At 38.4% G+C, this 12,594-nt stretch overlaps 1 protein-coding gene across 1 annotated transcript; it reads left to right on the top strand.

Annotated features, from left to right (window-relative positions):
* The first annotated feature begins 413 nt into the window (after positions 1-413).
* LOC122840444 (ADP-ribosylation factor-like protein 5A) lies at positions 414-8,054 on the top strand. Its single transcript, XM_044132887.1, has 6 exons — positions 414-781; positions 3,979-4,039; positions 4,177-4,324; positions 6,023-6,106; positions 7,548-7,696; positions 7,821-8,054. Exons 1-6 carry the CDS (start codon positions 736-738, stop codon positions 7,939-7,941), a joined length of 609 nt encoding a protein of 202 aa, XP_043988822.1. The 5' UTR covers positions 414-735; the 3' UTR covers positions 7,942-8,054.
* Positions 8,055-12,594: the final 4,540 nt, after the last annotated feature.

Consider the following 12,594-nt stretch of genomic DNA (forward strand, 5'->3'; position numbering starts at 1 on the left):
ACATGCAGCAGTTATTTTCATTCTATCGGTCATAAATGAATCAAATCTTTTGTTTTTGTTGTTTCCAAACAGTGGAGCTATAGCATCAACATAAACATATAAAAACTGGTTGTGAGAGAGTGGTACATTAATTAGAATGTATGTGTGTGCAGTCATTTTACAACTCTATTGAAATAAACTGCACTGTTGTACGATGGTGGTTTTATATTATATTATATTATATTATATTATATTATATTATATTTTATTATATTACATTATATTTTATTTTATATTATATTATATTATATTATATTATATTATATTATATTATATTATATTATATTATATTATATTATATTATATTATATTATATTATATTTTATTATATTTTATATTATATGTTACTGAGAGTGATAGGGCGCATGCGCCAACATGACAGCTCAGCGCACTTTACAACAGAACAGCCAGCTGATATCAACCACTTAGCCATACTGGTTACCACTTTCGCCTTGGTTCTCTCGTTCCTAGCCGTCATATTTCCATATCATGTCTTCTGGAAAGGGACTTATTAAGTAATATTAGGCAATGCCAGCATGGAGGTTGTAGTTAAGCGCTTTTACAGCTATTTTGTCGGTGTAGTTACCAGGCTAGCTAGCTAAGTCAAGTTGATAGCAATACATATCATCAATGCTAGCTAGCTAAGTGGTAGCCGATATTTCCAAAGCTGGCATCGAACAAACTTCACCGTTAGCAATGGGGATACTATTTACGAAGCTATGGCGGCTTTTCAATCACCAAGGTAAGAGTGCTCGATTGGTAGAAGATGTGAAGTCGTGGAAGCTAATTGGCCTCTTTGGTCGGAGAAGGCCCACTGGACACTGTTCCCTCACAGTAGCCATGAAGCCAGCTTTATGTGCATGACAGTGTAGAAATGTTTCTGTCATGACGATAAAAGTGTCCGTGTGGGGAAAATCGCCCTCATTTAAAGCCACTGCTTTGCTTTTATTTGTTGAATAGCACCGTTTCCTACTAGCTCAGTGTTGATTAGCTGTGTGCTGTATTATTTATGCTCCCCGCTTTTGGAAGCCGAGGTAAGTGAAACCAAGTCTTGAGAGCTTGAATCGGTAAACAGGTCTTTTCGACACCCCCTGTAACTTGAGTCCCGTTGAGTTTGAGCCGATGCCACCGGCATTATGAGCGGAGAAGAGGGGGTACACAAACGGAGCACTCCACAGTGCACATCAGATGATTACCGGGGCAAGTAAAGATCAATGGGTGAATCACATTGACTTTGCTCTGCCACTGTTAGCTCATCACCTTATCAGTATGATGTTATTAATACAGATTACTATTTATCTATTGATTTGGACCCTCAACTATTCTCAGCACGTCTTTAGAAGTTAACTCTGTTTAATGCATCTGGTGTTTCTTGATAATCTCTTAGTTTTTCTGTATTTTATGTAGATCAGTTCTTCCAATAGGGCTTATTGAAATCTTTTGTTGTTGAATTTGTATTGCTAGTCGCCCTTAAATGTTCCAGCGTGCTCTACAATGTCTGTCCCTGCTTTAGTACCAGATATGATGTTTAAAGGGACAGAAGTTAATTTAGACTAAGCTTAATAAAAACAAGCATCCCGATGAGAATCTTGGCAAAAATGTGTCTTAACATTGTATTAACAATGTTTGTGAAGTTTGCCACATAGTATTTGGTTAGTTCGAACAATTAAAGATTTGAGTCAGCAAAAAAACGACCCTCATAAGTAGTTGTGTTTTTTTTCTTTTGCTTTGAAATAAAAAAAATTTTCAAGTCTGTGAGTATGGAAAAGGGAGTTTGAAAATGTTTATATCTTCATCATTTCTACAGTTAACTTCACATCCTCCCCATGCAGCCCACATGTAAAGGTGCTAGCAGTTTCTTTACACAAACAGTTTGCAAGCAGCTGAATTTCACACCTGCGTGACCTTCTTTACTCTTTGTTGTCTCTTTTCCAGTTGCACTTTTGCTGGCAGAGCAGCGAGCTGTACGCACAACCTCGTCTGAGTCAAACACCGCTTGTTGATCAAAGTTACGGGTTTTCTGCTTCCCCATAGAGTTGTTTTTCGAGCCTCTGTAGCTTGATCTATTTGAGTGACTATAAAGGGGGCATAAATGGGTTTTTGTATTAAAATATCCAGTGCTGATTTACTTGAACTGAAATTACATTAGGCGACCTGCTTTAATTATATTGGCAGCAAATGAGATGCTGTTAACTTGACAAGTGATGCCGCATTTCTTTTACAAAGAGACGTAAAAAGGCGTAAGGATCCCATTTGAACAAGGAGGCTGAACAAATCAGATTTAGTGAAATTTTGCTCATTTTTACTGTGGCAAGTAGAGTTTGCATCTTGATATTACTGCATCAAATGGTAACTTAAGATGACAAGTGTGTCGTTTTGTGAGTTAATGAAACAGATTTACCGTATGTTGCAGTTTTTAGACTTTTTCATATCTGAATTAGTAAAAGCAGTAGAGAAAACTTTTGAATTGGTATTAGTTCGCTTAGAAAACAATATCAGGGCTAATACCAGTGTATTACAAGCCTGGCGGCCCACCAGGTTTTAATTGTCTCCCCACCAGGCTAAGTGTCGTTTGTTTATTTTAAATCCCTGCAAACCTTCCATTGCATCCGATACCAAGCATCTAGCTGCAGGTCCTTTAATTTTAGTGAATCAGGTGGTTTGTCCAGGACGTCCAACAGAGGTTTGACTGTAGTGTGTCTCTTAAAAATCTTCTGTCTCCATAAAAAAAAAAGATAAGTCCTATACAATCTGTTGAGCCAGCTGTACCTGTCCAAATGACACCTGAATGAGTGACAGCACCAACGTAGCGCCATTGAACATCGCCTAAACATTATAATTTCATTTTGACTTGCTCACGACGGTTATGCTTCAGTAGAGTCAATCTTATCAATCTTCATGGAGCACAACTTGATTGAATCAGGGTTTTTTAAGACAGACATTTCAGAAACACACAGAAAAAAAGACCAGATCTAGTGAAAAGACAGATGGAGCAAATAATTATTGCAAATGGAACAAAGCTGAAAGTGAGAGAATTTGATCACCTAAGTTGGCGAGCTGTGGAAACACAATTGAATAGATTAGCAAGGAAACACTGTGTAGCTGTTCCTTGTAATGGGAATTTAAGCAAATTACCCATAATTCACTGTAGTAAGAAGCTCAGGAGTCACAATAAGAGTATAAATGTGTCATATTCCTGAAAATGTCATTTTCTTTTCCCACAGGTCTCACTGTTGCCTTTTTAAGTTCGATTCTGTTTTGATGTAGTAAAAATACACAAATATCAAGAGGAGATCACAGAAATCTATACCACCTGCTTTTGAATGTGACTGAATCAGCCTATTAGTTCAGAGATATCACTCACTACACATCAGAAAGTGTAGTAAGTGAACATCTTAGTTTTATGGGGACTTTCATCTTTTCCGGTCATGTTCCAGTTTCTGCTCATTTGACAAGTAGGAACAAAACCGACTGGTTTTTGTTCCTGTTTTTTTGTCTTGTCGCAGGATCTAAATTTCATTATTATTGTTATTTCTGCCATAAGAGATGTTACTTAATCGACAGAGAAGGCTTTCCATTCCCAATTCTTGTTTCTCTTTTTAGCAAGGAACTTGTTCTTTGGACTTTTTTTCCATAATTGCACCTGTGTGTGAATATTTGTGCTCCAGTCGCTTCCTGAGGAGTTTTGCTGTGATTGATCTGTGACCTTAAAAAGAGTTCACAGTTTTCAAAATCTCAGCCTCCCGGCGACAAAACTAGTTATTGCCAAAACCTCGTGCATGATACGAAAAGGGAAGTGTGCTTCCACGTCAGAAAACAACAGCATTCACTTGCTGAGTTTATGCAAGAGACACGCGGCCAATGCCCAGCCACCAAACCCGCGTTATGAATTCATGGTTGTTTGCACATTCTTTGATATGTTACCTTTCTGCTTTTCAGAGCACAAAGTCATTATTGTTGGCCTGGACAATGCGGGCAAGACTACCATTCTTTACCAGTTGTAAGTAACCCCATAAACTACAATGAACGTCATTAAATATGCATGCTTTCTCTCAGTGAATACAAAAGCTTATTTGTTGAAATATGACACTTTGGTATTCGTGTTAGATAACTGGTATTCTTTCGGTAATACTGCAGCTCAATGAATGAGGTGGTGCACACTTCTCCCACAATTGGAAGCAACGTGGAGGAAATTGTGGTCAACAACACCCATTTTCTGATGTGGGACATCGGAGGCCAGGAATCTCTGAGGTCGTCCTGGAATACGTACTACACCAACACAGAGGTGGTTGTTTTAGCTCACCGTTTGTGGGGGGAAAAAAAAAAAATTTAACCCAAAGCAGAAAATGTAAATGAAACACAGATTTTTAGATTAGAGTTTTCCACTAAGTACCAATGTATTTCTTCGGGAAAGCTTTTTCTCGACTTGCAGTGGAAATCTAGATTTACGAACGTCTCTTAAAATGTGTGCAAAAAGATAAAGAAGCAGCGGGTTGTCATTGTACAGAAGGACACATTCGAGAACCAAATTCGCACCTGCATGTCTCCTCGCTTTGACACAGCTGATTCATGACTGAATTACATCCCTAGTAAGTTTACTTTCTGCATATCTCTGCAGATTGCAGCTGAAGAAACATTCATTTGATTCAGGTGTGTTGAATCTGGGCAGTATTGATTCAGCACATATTTTCTCTCAGCTGACTTGATATGTATTTACATTATTTAGCTGATGTCAAATGCTGTTATCAAAAGTATCTTTTCAGCAACATATAGAGGCTTGTTTAAAGTACATAATTACTTAAAAGTACTTGTGTCATTGGCAGATTATTTCATTTGTCATCATAAATTTTTCCCATGTTATAAATTAATTTATCTGCTATTGGAACTATTACTTTTTTTTTTAATCAATATTATTGCTGAAAACGTACTTTTTAGTTAGTTAGGCTTATTTCGAGTGTGCTAAGATATTTGCACAAGAAACTAGATGAAAATTACATTGTATAATTGCAGTGCACATACAGAGTTCATGTGGAGTTTAGAAAAGTTTTGGAGATAGAAAATGCAGTTTCCAGATCTTTTTTTTTGTTTATTATCTGAAAGGCAGACCTCTAATTTAACAAAAACAGCGTTCTTAATGTCATATTAAAGTTATGTAATTTGTCGCTGTGGCAGAAACTTAAATCGCTAACAGTTTTTTTTTCTCTCTGACATCTTTATATCTGAGATTTAATCTGGAATTGCAGCAGTTAAACTAGGAAATCTTTTTTTTTGTTTGTTTGGGTTTTTTTTACATACAAAATGTATGAAAACTTCTTAAAGTAATCTGTCTGTGTTGTGGATCAGTACAATCCAGATTTAGTTTACTCTCTAAGACAGTAACATCAAAAAAGTAGCTCTCGGTCAGACGGCAGCGTTAGACCCTAACATGTTCATCGTGTTGTTCCATCGCTGGTGAAATAAATGGATAAAACAGAAAATGTAAACATTATGTATTCAAATGTGGAAAATGTCATGAGTGCTGGAAATGTTATTTTGAAAATACCATCTGGATTTTAAAGGCAGCCTTTTAGGTAATGTTGTAGAAACCATGACTACAAGGTATTGCTATTTTGATTCGCCAATGTCCAGTTATTAAATTTATCTTATGTATAAACATTAACAAGATGATACATTTTATTTTTAGACTGTTTTTTGAGACACCCAGATTATTTACTGTGAACTTGACTGAGCAGGACAGAACATACCCTGCATTCATAAAATCTGCAATGAAAAAAAGGTTAAAAAAAAAAAACAGTGAGAATAATTTTTATTTGTGGAAAGGACACATGTGTGGGTTCCTCACACTAACTTCTAAATAACTGCGAATGCCCGTGGCTGATGACTGCAGTGAGAGTGTGACCGATGATGTGGCGTCTCTGTTCTTGAAAATGTAAGACGGAGAGTTCTGTCATTAACAGACTGTTTGTCTCTCCTTTATGTCCAGTTTGTCATCGTTGTGGTTGACAGCACAGACAGAGAGAGGATCTCTGTGACCAAAGAAGAGCTCTACAGGATGCTAGCACATGAAGTAAGTGACAATCATGTATGTTTATAAATCTAATGTAGGCTTAGATGTGTTTTCCACTGAAGATGCTTCATGCACACACACCTGTGGGTGTGTGTGTGTGTGTGTGTGTAATATAAACAATTTCATTGTTAATGCGTTATATGATTCCACTACCCTTGTTATCGTTAGCTTGTGTTACATGATACAGCCACTGTGGGTGAGAAAAACATTCATGGATGTATTTATTATTTTTTTGTTCTTAATCTTCTTTGACTGAAGCTTTTGTAGCAGTTCCAGTTTTCTTTGTAATTTGAGCCAAATCACAGTTGGTGATTCACACTCAGTAAATCTAGTTGCAGAGTGAGAAGTGTCTCATCAGCTCGTATCTTATTGTACATTATAAAGCACCAAAGAGGATGTTCTCTGGTGTTACTTTTAAATGTTGTCATGTTTGTTTTTGCTTCCATTTCTTGCTGGCTCCTTTTAGTTATTTTCTTCCTTTCATTTCTGAGTGCCTACAATCTTGTTTAGAAGGGCATAACATGCTTGCTGTAGGAACAGAAGTTTAGTTGTTTCTAAGCTGAAGAAATGCTTCCTCGCAGCGTTTTCTGACTTTCACTGCCTACAACTGAGGTGCAGTTGAAAGTAAAGCAACAGTATGAAAATCTTTCTCAGTTAAATGAAAAGAACAAAGGAATCAACTTTGGACTTTTAAGATTAGCTGAAACTTGTAGATTAAGCAACAAAAACAAAATAGTGGTGACGACCTGATGCATATTGGATGTTCTATAATTTGTTTTATAGAAAGATACACGCTGTATCGGCTTCAACATCAGTATCAGGCAATGTTAGACTTTTTTTTTTTTTTTTTTTTTTTTTACATATCAGTGTCGGCCTTTTAACTATAACTGGATCAATCATTTATTTCCATCTTGTTCCCGATTGAATACGTAATGTAGGTAGTGAAGGTACTTTTACAGTGTCCACAAGTGCAGGGAAATTCATATGGTATTAGTAAATATCAATAATCGCCATAATAGCAGTATTAATATCTGACATCAGTCCAAATTTTCATCTTGTGGTGGAGTTTGAGCTCCTTTGTTCAAATTGAAATGTTTAAACATTTAATTTGTGTGTTATGTATGTGAATAGACCTTGTGATTAATTTTACTTTGCTTTATTTGCGCTTATAAATACAAATCTGGTTAAAAGTTTCTCAAACATCTTGTGTTTGGTGTTGGACCTAAATGGCCAAACACAAAGAACGGAAGTTACAAAACCCTCCGTGGTTTTAACATCTGAAAGTTGTTCAATTTATGCTTTGCTAGAAAGGAAACATAAGAGCACGATCACTTTCTGCTAGTTTTGAATCATCGAGGCATGTTTGTTCTTTAGCTTTTGGGTGATTTTAAAAAGGGGGAAAAAGGAAACTAGTAAAAATATCATTCCTTTTCTCTCACAGGATCTACGAATAGCAGGTTTGTTGATATTTGCAAACAAGCAAGATGTGAATGTCTGCATGACTGTGGATGAAATCTCCCAGAGCCTCCAGCTTACCTCCGTCAAATACCACCAGTGGCACATCCAGGCCTGTTGCCCTCACAGGGAGGGGTGAGAACAACATCTTCTGAACTCTGTTACTGTAATTTTATCTGGGAGAAAAATCTAAATACATCTGTAGTGCTTCAAGCTCATCCTAACACCTGTTTGTCCTTCTCGTCTCCGTCGCCTCCAGGTTGTGTCAAGGTCTTGAGTGGATGATGTCGCGTCCGTGTGAGATGATGACGACCCGCGTGAATTTGTTTACAAGTGTGCCCGTTCTATTTTTTATTTTATTTTTCTTGCCTCCAGACTAAAGGATGCGACGAGGTCGGTCGTTGGGACGGCCTTCTCCTCGACATCATTTCCTTTGAAGCTGACATGGACAGACAGTTGACGGGATCTTGTATTTTCCTGTAATAATTTATTTGACTAAAGACATTTAACTCAGATCAAGGAAAGAAACTTTTTTTTTTCCAGAGGGACACAGAGAGACAGAATATTTAAGGTGAAATTCCTGCACGGTTTTCCTTCTCAGAAACAGACAAACAAAAAGTCAACAAAATGTCTGACTTGGAGCTGAATGTGGACTTCTTCTTCAGCTGTGTGTGAGTCTAGCCCACGGTGGCCTTGCAGTATTTCCAAACTGGCTGTGGTGGTTTTCATTGCCCCCGTGTGTTACAGTCCAGTATTCTCCTTTAACTTGGTGCCTGCAGCAGAATGTTCAAGTGATGATGGTCAACGGTGACTGAAACATGCTTGATTGAGGGTAAACGTCACAATATGCCCTCTTACCTTCAGTCCCTATGAAAATTCACTAAAATAAAGTGTTTTTATCTGTCTGGGTGAACTTCTTTCTTTGTTTGTTTGTTTTTTTAGGCCAAACAATTTCTTAAGAGTTTACATCTGATCTTGGTCTATTATTTTTGGGTTTATACTTTTTTTTTTTTTTTTTTTTAGTCCTTTAGGGGGCAGACTGTGTTGCCTGAGCTCATGTTTCCTGACTCTTTTTAGGGAGTGATGAGCAACCAGAGAAGCAGAGTGGAGTGAACCATGCTTGAGGAGGAGAGATCAGGTCAGACTGAGAGCGCACAACGAGGGATGAAGAGATTAGCATTAGCTTTGAAGTGTACTAATAAACCACCAGATGTTTCCAAGAAGACATAAAAACGTATCAATTAGACATTATCTCTGGTGAAGATATCCTAAAGGCCTTCAAGGAAATTCAACTTTTATTTCATTAAAATCTCATTGAGACTTTTTAAAAATTCAACCTGTGATTTGCTTCCTTTTTTAACCAAATAATTGGTAACATAACTCCATTGTGGTGGCGCAGGGGGTTAGCACGCCCCACGCTTGGAGGACTTGGGCCTCGACGCGGATGTCGCGGGTTCGACTCCCGGTCCCGGCGACCTTTGCCGCATGTCTTCTCTCCTCGCCCTCCCTACTGTCACAAAAAATACGAGCCACTAGCGCCGCAAAAACTCTTTGGAGAAAAAAAAATTAACTTCATTGTTGCACAATTAGATTTATTTTTAGGCAAAATCTGAGCTGTATAAACTTCTACTAGTTATTGGATGTAAGGTGGTGTGTGTTCGTGTGTAATGCATGAGCGGTGGCCAAGGAGATCACTATCCTAAATTGAGGTGTGGAAATTTTTATAGACAGTTTCTGTCAGCCGTAGGTTTAAAGAGGACAGGAGGGAAATGGTGCCGTGAACAAAACCATGGTTCAGCGTTGGAGAGGGCTGGGTCCTTTATAGCAGATTTATTAAAGACGTAGCTCTCTGCTGCGTCCTTGTGGAAAACCGAGATACTAGCGGCTTATTTATGTACGTTTCCAAATTTAAAAAAAAAAATCTTTGTAGATGCGGCTTATAGTATGGTGCGCTCTATAGTCTGGAAAATACGGTACATCTATAAGTCCCTCCAGTTTTTTTGTTGTTGTTTTGTTTTGTTTTTTTTTTTCTTTTACAAATCCTCACAATTCACACATAATCAACAGATCCCCACATTTTTTCTGATTTTACTGCAAATATTTCACAAAATTGGTCAAAAACATTGAATTTAAATGACTGCTGCCTCAGCCTTACTTGATGTCAAGTCGTAAAAAGTTACATGTAACGTCATACATTGGCTCAAATATATAAATTTCTTACAAATCTTCTTAAATTAGCTTCAGATTGCCACCGTTCCCCATCACAAACAAAAACAATCACAAATTAAAGCTGCAAGCAGCCTCGTGCGGCCCTCGCAGCAAGCGCTGCTCCGGCTCACTGGCCACCGCGGAGTTCCAGCCACCGCGGAAGCTCTCGCACCGTTTCTAGAGCCGGCACCCGCTCGCCACAGCGGGAGCTGTCGCGAACCTTCCCCGCCCGATCGCCCGGCAGACGACACACGTGGATGCGTTCGGCAGCGCTCCCCGATGACTCACAAAAAATCTGGTGCAGATCGGTCCATTTACGGCAGAGATATAGCTGATGGATTAATCTAGGGGGCGTAGTGGAGTCAAATTACATTTCAAAACATTTGACCTCTTTAAAGGTTACCACAGGTCTTACATTTCAAGTTTGGTTCCAATCGGATCATCCATGTGTGATTTAAAGACAATCGTATGAATATGGCGAGGGTCTGATATTCGCCATTTGGCCACGCCCACACTGTTCAAACAGCATGGACAGATTTCATCACCTTATCATTGTAAGTGAGTTTGTACTGGATTAAATCCATATAAAAAACAGAGAAAAAGTAAGAAAAAAAGGTGACTTCCTGTCGGAAGTGGGTGGGGCTAATGACCTAATCATTCTATCCAGGTGCTGCAGCAGGGGCACATCTAAAAGTTGCAGGACAGCGGCCCTTGAGGACTGGAGTTTGACACCCCTGCTGTAAGAAGATGGTTGGATAACTAATTTTAATATTAAATAATATGATTTCTTCAATAGCTTCCAAATTGTGTGCCCCATTAACTCAAAATCAAGGTGAGATTGTTCTACTAGAGAGTATAGATGAAGCACATTCATCTTTATTACATTTGACCCCTTTTTTATTTAACTAATTTTATATTGAAAAAATATACTGTATATAAGAAAATTTGCATAAAATGTATTACCTCACATGATCATCACATTTGTTAGCTGTAATGTTCAATTACATAAAATTGGAGGACAGAATCTATTTCATCACATGCTCACTTCTTACATGAAACATGTTAAATACAACAAATATTTACTTTAAGTGTGACAGTTGTGACAGTTTAACCTTAGTGATGTCATCATTTGACCACATGACGATTAATCACTGAAAGTTTGGTTACTCTGAGCTCCGTCTACTGTGAAAATCACATTGAGCTTTGCCAATTCTTAATTGTAAGCTATTGTTGGTAACATCAACAATGTTTCTCCACTGGTAAGGTTGAACTGAAGAGGAGATTGTCCAAAAAATAAAAACGTGAGTAATTTGTGTGGTCCACTGCTGTGTGGAAAACTCTAAGAATTACTTTAAAGCCCCCCACCCCACCCCCCGCCTCCAGGTTCTGCGTTACGGCCCCTGCTTAATATCATAGCTCAGCGCTCCTCCTGCTCATATTTGTGACACTTATCTCAATATTAATAATTATAGTGCCGTTAAGTTTCCATTATAATTCTTAGCAACTACGGACACGTTCATTCGTGGCTGTTTTCACCTTTTTTGGACCAGTTTATTTTATTGTCTAATAAATAAAATTCACTTCCTGTCAACACCTTTGAGGTAATATCGTTTAATAGGTTTGCCAGGCAAACTTTTAACTGTAAGGATATTTTGAAAGTACTAAACTCCACAGCTTTGAGTGTGCAGCCCATGTACGGTTAAAACAAAATAATGTGGCTTCCATTAAATGAGCAAGAAATTGTTTAGCATATCAGACTCACCAGAATCCACATCTCTGCAGCAAACACGTTGATAAGTTGGAATGCAACAACAGGACATCTCACCGCTAATACCCATGACATCTGTCTCCTATTCGTTAGGTCCGACAGCTTAGCTACGTTAGCTTGACTGTCAACCGTCATATTCACCCCTTCGGGGGGGGCGGGGGGGAACGGGGGGGGGGGGGGGATTGCGTGCGTGCGTGCGTTATAAAGATCGAACTGCACACATATCATGACGGCTTGATTGATCGTGAATGTTATCCGTGGAGGCTATTTTTATCCCAACGAGCCAGCCATTGCTACGTATATGTGGGCGGCGGAGGGGGAGGCGGCGTGCGAAAACCGAACTGAGAAATAAGATTTAAGCTTTGGCATGCGCTACGTACAAGATGTTTTGAAACAATGTTTCCACAATTTTCTTAATTATAAAGATGATTCAAAAATAAAAATATCAGAAATTCTTCTTTTCTTTTTTTACTTCAGGGAAAATTAATAAGCAGCCGTACAGCTGCAGGCGCTGCTCTCTCCGTTAAATCATGCATGCTTCGGTGCACTTCGATAGCTTAGCTGCGTTAGCTTGACTGTCAACCGTCATATTCAGTTCTCTAGTGCTAATAAGTGATATAAACGCAAATATAGGAGATGGAAATGTATACTTACATAATAAAAACGCACATGCAGACGGGATTAAGGAAGGCTTGATCGTTAATGTTATCCGTGGAGGCTATTTTTATCCCAACGAGCCAGCAGAAGTATCGAAGGCTATTTTTATCCCAACGAGCCAGCAGAAGTATCGAAAACAACGTAACTGTGGAACTACAAAATACACAGATGCATCTTTGGGAATTGCAGTGGTAAAAATGTACACATAGTCATGTATGGCGTGATAGTGACACCAAGTGGTTAATATCGCCATTACAGCACCTCTCTCATACTGTGTAATTCTCGCCTTATTCATGTGTGGAGTAACAGTGACACCAAGAGGACTTAATGGGAATAACATATTTTTTTTCTGAAAAATCTAAAATTACAGAAAATCCGTTGAATTTAGAATATGGCTCCA

This window comes from Gambusia affinis, linkage group LG11, assembly GCF_019740435.1.
Source record: "Gambusia affinis linkage group LG11, SWU_Gaff_1.0, whole genome shotgun sequence".
NCBI lineage: Eukaryota > Metazoa > Chordata > Actinopteri > Cyprinodontiformes > Poeciliidae > Gambusia > Gambusia affinis.

Bases quoted from the DNA above. Each gene is read 5' to 3' on its own strand.
- LOC122840444 (XM_044132887.1), top strand. From the start codon at position 736: ATGGGGATACTATTTACGAAGCTATGGCGGCTTTTCAATCACCAAG. The intron at 782-3,978 runs GTAAGAGTGCTC...TCTGCTTTTCAG, and splicing joins GCGGCTTTTCAATCACCAAG to AGCACAAAGTCATTATTGTT. The intron at 7,697-7,820 runs GTGAGAACAACA...CGTCGCCTCCAG, and splicing joins TGTTGCCCTCACAGGGAGGG to GTTGTGTCAAGGTCTTGAGT.